Source organism: Protomyctophum bolini (assembly GCF_963924005.1).
Source record: "Protomyctophum bolini genome assembly, chromosome: 3".
In the NCBI taxonomy this organism is placed as follows: domain Eukaryota; kingdom Metazoa; phylum Chordata; class Actinopteri; order Myctophiformes; family Myctophidae; genus Protomyctophum; species Protomyctophum bolini.
This window is the reverse complement of record NC_137864.1, coordinates 5,783,976-5,800,394: the sequence shown is the minus strand read 5'-3', so window position 1 is coordinate 5,800,394 and position 16,419 is coordinate 5,783,976. Positions and strand designations below refer to the sequence as shown.

The window sequence follows — 16,419 nt, the reverse complement described above, 5'->3', positions numbered from 1 at the left end:
CTTTCGTATACCTGGGCGTTATTTCAAAATAAAAGTATACCTGCTTGTTGCAAGTCTCTGTAAAGAAACATGCGCTAAAGCACAGAGATGTTACACAAATGCATACCGACGGCTGGGCTCATAACGCTGATAGTGTTATAATAACATACTGCAATATTGCTGTTGTGTTAAAGGCGCAGTGAAATGAAAAATACGTTTTTCACACTTTTAGACCATATCCGTGGTCATCATATGGGCATACCTAACAATGGATGCCAAAAAAATGGGAAAATTCTCATTTCTGTGTGTTTTTATATCAAAGGTCCATAAAAACGATTGTATTATTTATTTATTAAAACGAAAACGTGCTGCGTGATGACGTGTAGAGATACACATCGATAAAAGCCAATAAAAATGAAGCTCACCAGTTTAATTCCCCATGTCTGCGCATCCGTGCAACACAGCTGCTTCTGATTACAGATTACTCAGTTTTTATTTCCATTCAAGATAACATTCAGACAGTGTATTACTCGGTTTCAACTTAATCATCACGCTAAAATATGTTTCTGAAAACATTATAGGGTAGAAATAAGCCACATAACAGTAAACTGGTTGTGCTGGGCGACCGTCTGATTTGTAAACAAACACATACCACACTGTAGCGCATAGCATAGCTACCGTCCCTAGCTACCGTCCCATCGCCTGAAGGGATGCGACACTCTGATTGGTTCAGAAACTTCAGACCGGTGTTTCATGTGGAAACACCATTTTCATGTTGTTCACCATTTCCGTTTCACTGCGCCTTTAAATTAAACACAAGAAGTTGTGTTTTTCCACCAAAACACTGTGAGAGTTACTGGGGCGAACATAGCCGTTTCCTAAATTAAGAACATTTGCCTTCGACTATAAGTGGGTGGGGGTTATGCACATCCAAAAAACATATTCTATTCTGATGATACTTGTAATCATTTATTGACTCCTTGCGGAAAATCAATATGTTGTAGCAGCAACAAACATATACGTACAAGTACAGGCGAGTGACAGTTCACACTGGAGGGCGGCGCTAAATATAATGGTGTATGTGTCGTGTCGCCCTGTTGAACTGACATTTTGTGAATGTCACGGAGCACAAATGTCAACCCTCTTACATTTATTTCCAACAATTGACAAATAAGTAACAATATTATTTATTAATTTAAGTCATTGGGCCTGAAAAGACATAAGATAACTGAAAATAATACATAATACTGTCTGTGTATGGTGGTATATTGTACACTCAGCAGGTAAATCCTTGCGTGCCGCTAGCTGAGGAGTACTTCACTTACAATCTACTATTCATACAGTACCTTAGTACCATTTAATAAATTGCTATAGATGTACATTCAGAGGATGAATTATTTGTCACAACATAGCATTCCAATCAAGATACTGTTTTCCAAGGGGGATTTACGTAGCATAGCCATTCATTGGCCCCGCAGGGCCTATTCAATTCCTTGAAAAAGTTTTTGCTTTGCTTATTCAACTGATTTCTGCTAGTTTGGAAATAGCACATTTTTTTAAGCTTTCACACATTTTGACATTTAAAAAAAAACACCAGATTCGAATGATGTGGAAGGCTGCACCAAGCACCTGGGAGAAAAGGGATTGCAAATTGATGATGCAAAGTAATTTTCTCAGGTCACCACCAGTCTGAGGAAATCCTCAGAACAGTGAAAAGAGGAGTTAACGGGCAATTTTGGGCCTTGTGTTTTGCCCGTAAACCTCAAGTTTAGCAGGCATATACAGTTAATATACGGTAATATACAGGTGTGATGGTACAATTCGGGAGTTTACCGGAGTTTGTTGGAAAGTTTAATGGGAGTTTCCTGTATATATTCACATCCGTATTGTAGTGGCAGGAAATGGTCTCAAAATTAGCAGGCAGAAGGAAGCATCAGAAACAGGACTCCGGCTCAAGATTCAGGCATTGTCATCTTTATTCACAAGTTCTCAGTCAGTACAGCAAAACAGACAGCATTACTGCGTCCCAGCTACTCCCAGTATTCCCTCCCAGTTCCACATTTCCAACAATAAAATAGACAGTCAGTAACAGGTAGTCCTTTCTTGGTTGTGGAAGGAGAGAGCAAGGCATAGGTATTAGGTAAGCGACCTACTAGCACCTACACTAGTATATGTGCTAGACTTGGTTCTATTCTAGATGGGATAGTTACACAAATACAGTGGTCTAGTAGGCATGGAGACTCAGCTGTTAGATTGACAGCATGCCGTTCAGTCAGAATGAGCAATGGTGAAAATAGACTTGCATGATTGGGACGAGAAGCACCCTAATCATGTGTACGGTATGTACAATTGTACCTATGTGGCATTCTACTACAGTATTCCATGCTTTTTGCGCAGTGCAGCAAGTGCACCAGTTCATCTTTGCTGTATTCCCTTTCACTATGCTAATGTGGTGTTCTGCTTGCTGCAAAGCCGCAGAGGACCCACAGTATAGGGAAGGAACCATGCAGTGACCACGACGGGCTTCTATTAGTGCAATGCCATTTCAACTAAACGTCTTACAAAGACTTCCAAGCGTATTGTATGCGTTGACCTGAGATCAGATTCTAAAAAAATTCTTCTATATCCTTCGATTTTTCAAAAATAGCAGACCTACAAGCTATGAGCTTGTAGATCTGCTACTTTTCAATAGCTAAAGCATAACATAATGCTAACACCAAAAGGGGTTCCCGGCCCATGAATGGGTTAATCAAAATGTGTATCCCACGATTCTTGTAACCCATTTTTCACCCGTTGCCAATTGCCTATAAGACCCTAAGCTGTAATCATGGTGGCGCTTATTTGCTGGGAAAGATCAACTGGGCAGATAAAGAAAGCTAATGATTGAAGAACAGTTTACCATTCATTTATTATAGGCTATTATAGTCTATCATTTCTGTTTTATTACACATTAGATCTATCGAGAGATGATAAGCCAAAGACTGAGGGCCGATTCATACTCCTATTTTAGAGCCGGATAAAAGTCGGTTCGGCGCTGTAGAGCCTACAATGTGACGTCATTTGAGGTTCGGGGGGGGGGCGGGTACCGTCCTAAAGTCTTCTCTTCGGTGCTACTGAAAATTTCTGACGAGCCGAAATCATTTCGGCACTGTCTACAGCGCCGTTCAACAGCCGTAAAAATAGGAGTACGAATCGGCATCATACTATTTTGTTACAGTGCGAAACCTTTTGTTCATAATATAACAATTAGACAGGGTTTTTGTCTCGCATGCCCACTGCCCTCTCTCTCTCTCTCTCTCTCTCTCTCCGACGCCTACACAGTGTCATTGTTTGAAACGTAACCTGAGCGCTACCGTGCGTGAATAACAGCAGGGTAACCAGACAACCAATACACCAGAGGGACCAGAATGCACAGTGAGCTGTGTACTGTACTGTACTGTATACACCGTCTGAACTGAGAGATTAAAATTGTTATTTTTCTACTTTATTATCATGGTGGGTGATTCCGTTCCGCTCGCTATACTCTAGCAACACACTAGCCTATATACCCCACATATTGCACCTCGAGCTTCGATTCAGAAATACAGCGCAGAATTTGGGAATGCGCTCTCTCCGACCGTTTTGACACAACGGAATCACTGGCTATGTGGAAATGAACGTGGGAAAGGAATCGGTGACACTTTCCACTTGCCTTTGAGCAAAGAAGCTGTATATTACAGCAGTTTAATTTCAACCAAAGTATAAATTTTTGCCTTTCTGAGCCACAAGCATTCATCTTTTATATAGTATCATGTTAGTGGGTATATCATTGTGGGTGTATCGTCATCGCCTCTTGATGACACATGATATGTGACTCATAAATACACACTGGCCACTGCCAGCACTAAAGTAAACGAAAAACACCCAATTTGATCTCACAACACAAGTGCTTCCATGATTTCAACTTGACATGTGTGTGCAGTGTGCAGATCACAGATTGTAGAATCTCTCTACAGAACATTTTAATCTCTCTCTCTCTCGCTCTCGCTCTCTCTCTCACTCAGTGTGTGTGCGTGCGTGCGTGCGTGGCAATATGAGTCATAGCGCTGCAGCTTGGCGACAACACATTAAAATGCTAAGAGTACTTGAAAGAGTGCATCACAACTTCATGGACATAAGATGACTTTGGTACCTACAGCAATGCATCTGCTTGACCCATTGGCTGCTATGGCTTCCAATTAAGTATTACTGACCCACTACAAGTGAAGTTTGTTGAAGGATGGACTGGAATAGAAATGTACATTAATTAATTAATAACAGTGTTTTTCTGATCCCACAATACAGCCCTTGACGCTGCCATGTACTGTATGATGTCACCTTCACTCTCTGTTCCTCCACCTCCCTTCTCCTGTCTCCTCCTACAGTATACACATCTAGTCTGTCTCTGTGCTTCGTATTCTCTGCTTTACTTGCTTTATTTTTTTATTTGGAAGGCACAATGAACGAACATTCAATTGCGTTGTGATTTGATATGACGTCCAGGGATGTCCATGGCAGGCAATGTATTTTAAAGTCTGGCATTTTGTTCATGCCATTCATTTCCCCCGGAAATTATTGCGGACGCAGTGAGCACTTACTATGAGACCTAGCAGATCATGTCTGTGCGTGCGTGTGTCCCCCCTTTGTGCCCATTATATGGAGCTACGTCCAAATATGGAGTGTGTTGCATCAACAAATCACTCAGCTCCATATATGGGCACAAAGGGCACAGACACTTTGTGCCCATATATGGAGCTATACGTCCAAATATGGAGTGTGTTGCATCAACAAATCACTCGGCTCAAAGGGCACAGACATTTCACAGTACTACACAGTTCTCACTAATTCGTGATTTATTCTAATTGTTGTTGCAATTTACGATCTGCGTTCACTTCCCGCGTTCGCGCGTCTTACTCGTAGTTTGTGAGCTGTGTGTGTGTAGTGTTATGGTATTCTGCGTGGATTACATCCACGCAGAATATGAATAGTAGGCCTCGATAGAGCCGCTAATTTATTTTCGGAAACGAGGCTGAATTTGTCACCGCAAACAAAGGCATCAGACGGTGTGAACGAGGCAGTATAGCTTTATTCACAAACTGATGCTTTTAGTTGTAATTAATTAATTCAGCTTCGTCGGTGGGTATATACAAAGCAACCTGTACTTTTATTATATAATATAATATACATTTATACCGCCGTTCTATTTCCATTTCTGTGCCGTGTTCAATACTAATGAGCTCTCTGTTGTTCACCAGCTGATGTGACAACATGTTAATTACCCACTGACTAAATACACAAAGGCATAAACCTTTGACCTCCGCAAGCAGTGATGATTGACGATTCCAAGATAATGGACAATGCGGCCTTCTTTCTACACTATACGCCAGTCTAGCAGTATAGGGGCTCAGAGCCTCTATACCTGATGATCTTATTCTCTCCCCTCATAGCCAAGAGGGAATTATTCCCCCCATGGTTAAAGATGTTGGTCTTCCCCAGCGGGAGACACAGGTTTGAATCCCTGGGCGTTACTCCAGGGGCGCATTGTCTGTAACACACACACACACACACACACACACACACAGAGGGAGAGAGAGAGAGACAGACAAAGATCCTGTGAATAATGGTATGATGATGAAGTTTGCCGCGAAAGATCCTGCTTGGGGCGCCAGATTGCTGATTGCTCCCACCTCTGAGATGCAGATCGAGTGAACGCCAAACGATGGCATCTGATTATGAGCAATGAGGACCGCAACTACATACTATTGCACATCCTTGCAGGCAGGTGTAATTTCATGAAACATCTCGTGCCCACGTATACACATATAACCCTGCATGTCACCCCGCCCACTCTCCCCACTCGCATCAAAGCCGGTTCCCGCGGGAGATGCTCGCGCTATATAGTCTACCGTAATGGCGCATGATGAGTAAGGTTATACATAAAATCCCGGTTGGTGTACATACAACTGCACATTAATGGTTCCTTGAGGTGGTTCAAGGTGGTCTGCAAGCAGAAGGTCACGGTTTACCACGAAACCTGCAAAACCCATCCATCCATCATGGAGACCTTTAGATCTCCATATATGGATCTGACCTCGTGACATCGTGGAGAGACCCTTTAGATCTCCATTATATGGATCTGACCTCGTGACATCGTGGAGAGTATAGACTGTATTATGTTCACGCCTCGTGACACATCACACCACCATATATGGCCATCTCCCATGTGAAGATCACGACACTGACTTCATCTAACCCTGGATAACCATACGTGGAGGAGACTGGATCATCGCCTATACTGTAGATCTGCATACTGTACATGGAGCCGGCGCCAGCAACTCTACTTTTTTTTTTTTTTTTTTTTTTTTATCCCACGATTTTGTAACCCATTTTTCACCCCCGTGTCAATCATCTACTGTGATCCTGGGCTCTACACACCCTCCGCCAACCTGGGGAGAGCAACGGACTTAACTCATGCTTCCTTCATGCTTGAGTGTCCAAGTTGCTCCTTTACATCTGACAGGGGGGAGTTTCCCTGGTTGGACGTAGCGCGTGGATAGCAACTCTACATCTGACCTCAAACCCTTAGATCGATCCAAATATGTCCCGTTCTGACATTCCATATGTTGACCTGACCTCATCAAACCCTGTACACTCAAGACACGCTCCATATATGTCCAGTACAGAATGAATTCCATATTATGTTGATCTGACCCCCTCCATGCCAAAGCGCCGGATGTGTACATGCCTCAGGGCGTCTTACTGGTTAAATATTATTATTATTGCCACCATAGGTCACCTTTACTATGAAAACCTGCATCTCCCGTCCGAGGCGTCAGTCACACCTCCGTATAATATGGTCACGCCTCGTGACATCACACCTCCGTTCGCCTCATGACATCACTTATTATTATTATTATTATTATTTGGTTTACACATCCCAGGAGCAGTCAGCAGCCCTTGGTTGTGTACGTATAGGCTAGCACCTGGATTGGCTGTGTCTTCCAAAAATCTTGTGATTTGAAAAGAATTGAACGTTAAAAAAATGTGATTGGTTGCCCCGTGCGTGTCTCGTTGGGACAGATCCAACTGGCGGAGGTGGAGCGAGCGTCTCTGATGTCGGAGCAGCTGTCGGACAAGTCTTCGTCGCTGGCCCTGCCCGATGACCTCAGCCTGGACGAACACAGCACATACCAGATACTGGTCCGGGACAGCCAGGTACAGGCAAACTGACACCGACAGTAACGCACGCATGCACGCATGCGTACGCGCACGTGTGCGCGCGCACACACACAAACACACACACACACACACACACACACACACACACACACACGCACACAGACAGACAGACCACATCTGTCCTCTCATCTGTCTCTCTCCATCTTTCCTAATTCCTAAACTAGTTATTAATCACTGTGCACATGCTTGATAGCTTGATTAGAATTTAGAACACCTGGGTCTCTGTCACGTCCTGCACTGTGGGCATGCCGTGCGTGTGTGTGTGTGTGTGTGTGTGTGTGTGTGCATGTGTGTGTGTGTGCGTGCGAGCGCCCATGCATGATGAGTGAGTATAATATGCTTGAGTTCCTGACATTTATGAGTTGTGCCGAAGATTGTGACCTTATGACAGCTGTGTCATATAGTGTTGGGATTATAGGGTTGGAGTTCTGGTTTATGGAAATACAGAATGAACGCAATGTAATGTCCCCTAAAGTTTCCCAAACCAATATCTGCGTGCGTGTGGGTGTTTATAGGCCTATACTCTTTTCATTTTCCATTCTCTCATCTTGATTTTCCTTTGCAGCGTTCCACCTGCCCTGATTCATATGGGCCCTTTTATTAAACTCACTTCTATTGATTCACTTCATCACCCTGATATCAGCGTATACACTTTGAAGGATGCTATTATTTTCTTTTTGTCAACCAAATTCGGTATTAATCAGAATGGTGCGAGGGGGGGAAAAAAGCAAAGGGATCTGAAAAGAGTGCCCCCTGAATGGGATAATACATGAAAGGCACTCTCGTCGGATTAATTAAATTCTGCCGTGAATAGCATTGCACCTGGATATAATATCATGTTAAGAATGTTACACACGTCGTTGATTATCTCTGTATAATATTGTTTTTGTCCTCTTTCTGCTTACACCTCTCCCATCTCCCAGAGGGACAGCAGCGACTCCCATAGTTCAGAGGAGTTGCAGCACAGAACGACGTCCCAGAGGGGTTACAGAGAGCTCCACCCCTCCTCCAACTCAGGCAGCGAGGAGGGGGTCCAGGGCCTGATGGAGGTCGGTGTCCGGCCCCAGCTCCATCTGGTGCAGCAAAGCCCCGTCCACCACAGAGGTAAGGGTGTATGATTCACTGCAAAAAGTCTGCAGGGTAAATATTTGATCGATATATATCGATATTATATCCTGACGATATGTATCGATTGGGGGGGGGGGGCTAGTGTGTGATATGAAATGTGAGCTGTAATCATATTCCATCATATTCACGTGCTTTTGGAGAGAAACGAGACAGACTCCATGCAGTCACTTTCAGTAGCAGAGGCCTGCAGAGGGGAGCTGTATGTGTCTGTGACACAGGTGATGGTCGTTATTGATGCTCATTAATACATCAAGGAAGGCAATTATGTTTCTGCACTGTCAAATAGGTCTACATCTATCCTAACAAGATGCCATCAAAGAAAAGAAGGAATGTTAACTCGAGCTATAGGTTTAAACATGAAAGCATGTTTACAGTTGTTGCACAGAAATTAAGTAATTTTACATGAAAAGTAATGCTACTTTTGCAATGTACGTAGTTGAATAAAAATAGTTTTCGGTCATTTGTCTGGAAAATAATTGTGTTGAAAATATCGTCAAAAAAGTCCTATCGTGAACCTCATATCGTGATACGTATCGTATCGTGAGTTGAGTGTGTCGTTACATGCCTATTAAAACTATATAGTGACCTGAAGAAGGTTACGCGCTGGCCACTATATGCGTGGGTTTATTTTTCTTAAAAAAAAAAAACGATATAGTGCCACAAAGTAACGAGGATATTTGGTAGAAATAGCATACTGTCTAAACAACAAGCTATAAGTGTTTTAGAGATGTCAGCAATGAGCATCACTTGTCCATTCCACCTTCGTACAATATTTCCATATATATATTCAATCATATTAAGATAATCCCTCTCTGGATAACATTTCCATTAGTATTCCTTATTATGCTTATCACCGTGAATCCCCCCCTTCCTTACTCCGGTATTTAACCCATTCTGACCGGGAACCCATTTTTGGTGTTAGCATCATGTTATAATTTAGCTATTGAAAAATAGCAGATCTACAAGCTCATAGCGCGCCACCGAGTGGCGCGCTACGAGCTTGTAGGTCTGCTATTTTTGAAAAATCGAAGAACAACTGACATTTTTTAGAATCTGATCTCAGGTCAGAATGGGTTATTCAGACCAGTGTGTTGTCCAGTGGAAACCTCGTATGAATCTGATCTCAGGTCAGAATGGGTTAACTGTCACTATTTCATTACGCCACGACGACTTTGACGTGACATTGATGGTATCGTCTAAATAGGAGGCACCTTTTTTTTGAATGGCTCAGCTCAGCTGCCACCATGGCAGATACAGTACAATATGAGTCACCGCTCTAGCCCATTCTGGGCAGGAACCCCCTTTTGGTGTTTTAACTAAGCATATAATGCTATACTTTAGCTATTGAAATAGCAGAAATAGCAGACCTATACGAGCTCGTAGCGCGCCACCGAGTGGCGCGCTTACGAGCTCGTAGGTCTGCTATTTTTTTGGGAAAAATCGTTAAAAATGCGGCACAAATCTTTGAATATATGTTTCTTTCAGAAGACCTTTTTTTTTGTTTTTTTCGACGTCAGGCCTAAACGGGCTAGAGGACACGGACCATATTCACGCCACAGATTGACGTCCGGTGCAATTAGAGCAGCGGTAGACGGCGGGGCGGACATGGATGAGGATCGTTTCACGGCTCCGCCTTTGAAGCATTAGCGTCTCCGTCAGAACAGATTTTGAGGCAGTGTCGGTTCAGGAGGGCGGTTCAAGAACACGTCACGCTGCGAAGAGACTCGCAGCGGAAGACTTTTACTTTACTTTTACTGTTTATTTAGACAGGACATTGCATATTAATGGACGTCACATGGACTTAAATATACCGGATATAGCACAGTTGCTATCATTTTCATCCGCAGTCCTCACAAAGAAACACAAAGTGGAAAACAGACAGGCAAACAGTGGAATACATTTACACAACATTACATATAGGCCGGGAACACAGCATAAAAAAAAACCTCAAATAATCATGAATGGTTGCAGCTTTGGTTTTCCAGCAACCATTTGTTCAGATTGTATTTAAAAGATGGAAATGTAAGCACAATCCCTTATACTGTACGCAGACAAGCGTTAGTAACACGCCTAGGGTCAGAGCAGATTCAGAGACGCATTATTACCCCCATTCTTAGAGCAAACAGACATTTGTTCGTGGGACCAAAGGAGTTCATTTGGAAAACTACCCAGTATTCATTTTGACAACACAACACAGAGTGATATTCTCACACGCATTATCATACTGCAGATTGCAGATACTTGTATTTAGCTGGTGAATGTTTTTAAAACTTCCGATACTGATACAGACATTTTCTTTTCATTAATACGAATGTAGTTCAGTCAGACACTCACTTGTCACAAGATGAAAATGTATTGCATTGTATTGCATCGTATTTTGTGTTGCTCAGCCCCTGTGAGGCTTCGGAACAATCTGCGCAAGCATGACACTGATTCTGACATCACAAACCCCCCTGGAGCAGAGTCTAAAGATGAATATAAGAATATGATACAATACTGTATGCTATTGCTTACTTAACCCATTTTTGGCGGGTTTCAAGCATTATGTTATGCTTTAGCTATTGAAAAATAGCAGATCTACGAGCTTGTAGCTCTGCTATTTTTGACGACTGACATAGAAACATGGGTTTTTCAGAAAACTGTCAGGATTTAGAAGACATTTGTAGAATCATTCCCAGGTCTAAAATAAATGGGTTAACTTACTTACTTGTTATGCCTGACACCCTTACTAGGGTATAGGGCGGCCATCGACAAGGGACCTCCGGAGTTCTCAGTCACTGGCGTTCAGGTGTCTGCCTGCTTTTGGGGCCGGCCTCGTTTCTCTTCCCTTCCTTCGTTGTGTATATGACCATGGGACCAGCTTAACTTCTGTGCCTGCACTACCGCAATGCTCCATTTTTACTTCCATGCCAGCAAAGATTGTTGCGTCTCTTTCTTGTCAAATATACTCTCTATACCCTCATTAGGGCGAAATTCTTCAGCAGCTGAGCTAAAGACTTTGAAATTCCCTTAACCCATTTTGGGGGGCGGGAACCCCTTTTGGTGTTAGCATTATGTTATGCTTTATAGCTATTGAAAAATAGCAGATCTACAAGCGAGTGGCGCGCTACAAGCTTGTAGGTCTGCTATTTTTGAAAAATCGAAGAACGACTGACATAGAAACATAGCTTTTTCAGGAAAAACTGTCATTTTTCAAAAAGACATTTCTAGAACCTGATCTCAAGTCAAAATGCGTTAATATGGACAAGCGGCTCTGTTTCAGATGGTGTCGTCGAGGGGTCCTCCTCGCCTCTCTTCCATCTTCCGGCAGACTTCTTCCACCCGGCCTCGGCGGTTATTCACCCAGGAATAGGAATAAGCCCTGGAGGAAAGGGAAGTCATGGTCCTCCAGGCAGAGGTCCGTCCAGGCTGGCTGCTCTGGCCTCTTGGGCCTCTCTCCGCTCACCCACGGCCCACAGTAGGGCACTCGGCTCACAGGTAAGAGGCCCACAGTAGGGCACTCGTCTCACAGGTAATGAGGCCCACAGTAGGGCACTCGTCTCGGCTCACAGGTAATGAGGCCCACAGTAGGGCACTCGTCTCGGCTCACAGGTAATGAGGCCCACAGTAGGGCACTCGTCTCGGCTCACAGGTAATGAGGCCCACAGTAGGGCACTCGTCTCGGCTCACAGGTAATGAGGCCCACAGTAGGGCACTCGTCTCGGCTCACAGGTAAGAGGCCCACAGTAGGGCACTCGGCTCACAGGTAATGAGGCCCACAGTAGGGCACTCGGCTCACAGGTAATGAGGCCCACAGTAGGGCACTCGTCTCGGCTCACAGGTAATGAGGCCCACAGTAGGGCACTCGTCTCGGCTCACAGGTAATGAGGCCCACAGTAGGGCACTCGTCTCGGCTCACAGGTAAGAGGCCCACAGTAGGGCACTCGGCTCACAGGTAATGAGGCCCACAGTAGGGCACTCGGCTCACAGGTAATGAGGCCCACAGTAGGGCACTCGGCTCACAGGTAAAGAGGCCCACAGTAGGGCACTCGGCTCACAGGTAAAGAGGCCCACAGTAGGGCACTCGGCTCACAGGTAAGAGGCCCACAGTAGGGCACTCGGCTCACAGGTAAGAGGCCCACAGTAGGGCACTCGGCTCACAGGTAAAGAGGCCCACAGTAGGGCACTCGTCTCGGCTCACAGGTAATGAGGCCCACAGTAGGGCACTCGGCTCAGAGGTAAGAGGCCCACAGTAGGGCACTCGGCTCACAGGTAAAGAGGCCCACAGTAGGGCACTCGGCTCAGAGGTAAGAGGCCCACAGTAGGGCACTCGGCTCACAGGTAAAGAGGCCCACAGTAGGGCACTCGGCTCACAGGTAAAGAGGCCCACAGTAGGGCACTCGGCTCACAGGTAAAGAGGCCCACAGTAGGGCACTCGGCTCACAGGTAATGAGGCCCACAGTAGGGCACTCGGCTCACAGGTAACGAGGCCCACAGTAGGGCACTCGGCTCACAGGTAACGAGGCCCACAGTAGGGCACTCGGCTCACAGGTAAAGAGGCCCACAGTAGGGCACTCGGCTCACAGGTAACGAGGCCCACAGTAGGGCACTCGGCTCACAGGTAAAGAGGCCCACAGTAGGGCACTCGGCTCACAGGTAAAGAGGCCCACAGTAGGGCACTCGGCTCACAGGTAATGAGGCCGGCACCCCGTTTCGACTGTTATCAATAGACAAGACCGCAGTGATCGTCGAAAACAATCAGTACGATTGTTTTCGACGAGTATGGGCATGCTCTGCCGGCTGATAAAAAAAAACAGATTAAGGTTGGCGAACATGCGTTAATATTAGGACCGCGCTGCGACATGCTTTAGCGTTTACGTTTAGGGGAGGGTATGAGGAGGCTTGTCGTTTTCAGTATAGCTCCCCAGCATGTCCAGTATAGACCTGAGTAGACCGATTAAGATCGGTTAACGTGTCGCCAACGCCAATCGCGGCCAGTAGGCTCCAGACTACATGCAGTAGGTCCGATCGGCTGATTGACTGACGGCTCGGCTCGGCTGACTGGAGAGTTGAATGAAGTTGGGTAGGTTTGGGAGACGGGGTAGAAGATGGCTCATGGGTGCTTGTGTGGATCGATAGACGGATAAAGTATTGTACGGAAGGAAATCTAACAATTTTTTTTACTGTAAATGTCCATGCTGCATTCAGAAAGAATAACAGTATGAGCTGAGGTGAGAGGTATACTTATGTTCGGAATTACTAGAGCTAGAACAAAGAGAAATATGGATCAGTTGTGCTATAACGACCTAAACGTGTGCAGTTCAATCTATAAATTCAAGAGAATGTTCAAAGATAATGTAGTAGATAAACCGTGAAATGTTATTTCTAGTGTGTGAAATCTCCACATTTTGTCTTGGCATTATAAGCTACGGCTTCGCCTTCAGCCTACACCTTTTCGGGTCCAAGTATTCATTCATTCAGTGTTTTTTTTTTTACTCTGTACAAGACCAAAATAAAACTATTCATTCACCAAGATACATGAATCTACAGTATATCAATCCGATTCCCCAAAGCCATTCACCTCCTAGGCTATAGGCTAGAAATCCAATTCCAATTAATTATTTTAGTTTTTACCTGTTTGTTTTGTTTCGTCTGTGCCCCTCTGTGACTTTCTGCCAGAGAAATGTGCTGCAGCATTTTATTTGATCATTTAATGCCCCCCCCCGCCCCCCAGTGAGTTGTGTATAGCTTGGCAGTAATACTGGCTTCCACTCCATTTCAGGACACCGTTCCGTTGCTATACATAAAATGTTTGCAGCATTTGGATCGATGAGGTCTAACAAAATGCATTTTAAGAGGCGATCAATATAAAACCACTGTAGGGCTGCAGGGACGAGGGCCAGGGTGCCCTTATATTTTGCGATTCTTAATTATAATATTTTGATTGTGCAATGTAACCCATGCAAATTTGAATCATATACACTTCAATGCAGTCAGCCAGTCTTTCTGACACATAAGAGGAAAATATATGTTCTGAACTCTGAACAAGAATTGTGTGGTGTGTATAAAGTTAAATTATTTTCCACTTTTTGGTGCAAGGTGCAGAGTCGCAATGTTGCATTCCGGATGAGGTCGCGGCTATTCAAATCAAGCGAGAGGAAAGGTCGTGTTTGTGTTTATCGTCTATCGTCTAGTGCCCCCAGGTGCTCTGAGCTGTTTTGCCTGATGTGGTGTCTCAATTTGATCACCACCCCCCCCCCCCCCCTGATTAACCCATTCTGACCTGAGATCAGATTCATACGAGGTTTCCACTGGACACACACTGGTCTGATTATCCCATTCTGACCTGAGATCAGATTCTAAAAATGTCAGGTCGTTCTTCGATTTTTCAAAAATAGCAGACCTACAAGCTCGTAGCGCGCCACTCGGTGGCACAATATGAGCTTGTAGATCTGCTATTTTTCAATAGCTATAGCATAACATGATGCTAACACCAAAATGGGTTCCCGTTCAGAATGGGTTAAATAATCTGTCACCTTCTTCTCCTCCTGCATGCCTTCCAAAAATGTTACCTCTCTTAATACCTCTCACGTATACTTATCCGACTCCGCCTTCACTGTCTTTTCCCCCCCCTTCTTGCCCCTATATAGCACCCCTCCCACAGCGACTCCTCCCTGGCCACGGGCAGCTCCGAGGGCAGCCTGCAGACCACGCTGGAGGAGGGCCTCAGCTTCAGCGTCTCGCCGTCCCGGGAGCTGGACCTCCCGCTGTCGCTCCTCCCGTTGTCGCAGCCCGTACTACCGCGCCCCCTGCGACGGGGGTCAGCCGCCACGAGCGGACCTCATCACGAGGAGCGTCCCTCGCTGAAGGTCCGCGTCAACCTCAACAGCGCCACCACCAGGGGGCACCACAGGAGCCAGAGCAGCAGCAGACAGGACTCCATGGACCCGTCGGACGAGGACCTGGGCATGGGGGGGGTGGCGGCGGTGGAGGAGGAGGAGGAGCGGGGGGGCTGCGGCCGCCAGGCCTACGACGACGGCGGACATTTGTCGGACGCGCTGAGCAGCTTGTCGCTGACGTCGCTGCTCTCCCCCCCGGGCTCCCTGGAGCCCCCTCTGGTGGTGGTGAAGAAGTGCAACAGCACGGGGTCACTGGACCGGGCCAAGCTCTCGGAGCGTGGTGGTGGCGGCACAACGGACGCCCGCGGCTACCGGTCCATTCCCTGCAGGGCAGAAGGCAGGCCTTCAAGACAAGAGGAGCTTGAGGAGGACAGTGACATTACGACCGACACAGGCTCCAGGAAGAACAGATGAAACTCTTGTCTCCCCCGGCCGGCCCCCTCTCTCTCTGGGGCAGAACTAATTAACGCCCTTAGGGATTTTTGGACCTTTTTTTGGGAAGAGATTTACTTTCAATGCCTGTCCTGTGAACTTACCAAACCCTCCATGTCCGTGAGTCGTCTGGCGTCCTCCTCGCCGGCCCCCTGGTGGATTTGGCTATTTAAGAATCAATCACATCGCGAGGATTTGCACCGGCGTCTGAGTTTTGACATGCTCTTTACCCACCTTTCCCCCAGCGGGGGCGGAGCTTGTGCTCTTTGAAAACGATCTTTACAAATGACGTCAGGGGACGTATAACCTTTCATCAGGACCGGGATGTGGGGGACGTGCCAGTCCTGGACTTTTTAACAGTTGAGTCATGCTGCTAGACAGAGTATATAGACAGAGATGGATATGAATTAATGATGAATGAAACACTGCAGTTCCTTGGAGAGTGGAGAAGAACAGGGCTAGCGTGACCCAGCGCTCTGCAAAAACAAACACAACATGGACACATTGTAAACTCTGGGGCTTCTTTTGTGGAAGATGATGTACAGTGGTTGTTGTTTTTGTTGTTGTTATTTTTTTTTTACCCATTAACGGTAGCATCAACCAACCTTATGTTCACTCTTTATCAGATTCACTCAGTAGGTATGAATCCAACTTGGACTGTATGAAAGTAGACTTGTCAGAGAGAGAGAGGGAGAGAGACAAAATAGTGGATATTCTGTAAATAGTTGAAGGAGCATCGATATAT

At 45.6% G+C, this 16,419-nt stretch overlaps 1 protein-coding gene across 1 annotated transcript in view; it reads left to right on the top strand.

Annotated features, from left to right (window-relative positions):
- Positions 1–15,656, top strand: part of LOC308311841 (voltage-dependent T-type calcium channel subunit alpha-1I-like) — a gene marked incomplete at both ends in the record, with an annotated part of 172,535 nt that extends 156,879 nt beyond the window's left edge. The window contains 4 exon segments of the mRNA XM_080758617.1: positions 7,078–7,212; positions 8,160–8,340; positions 11,627–11,841; positions 14,994–15,656. Of these exon segments, the coding sequence (XP_080614743.1) occupies positions 7,078–7,212; positions 8,160–8,340; positions 11,627–11,841; positions 14,994–15,656 (1,194 nt within the window).
- Between the last annotated feature and the right edge of the window lie 763 nt (positions 15,657–16,419).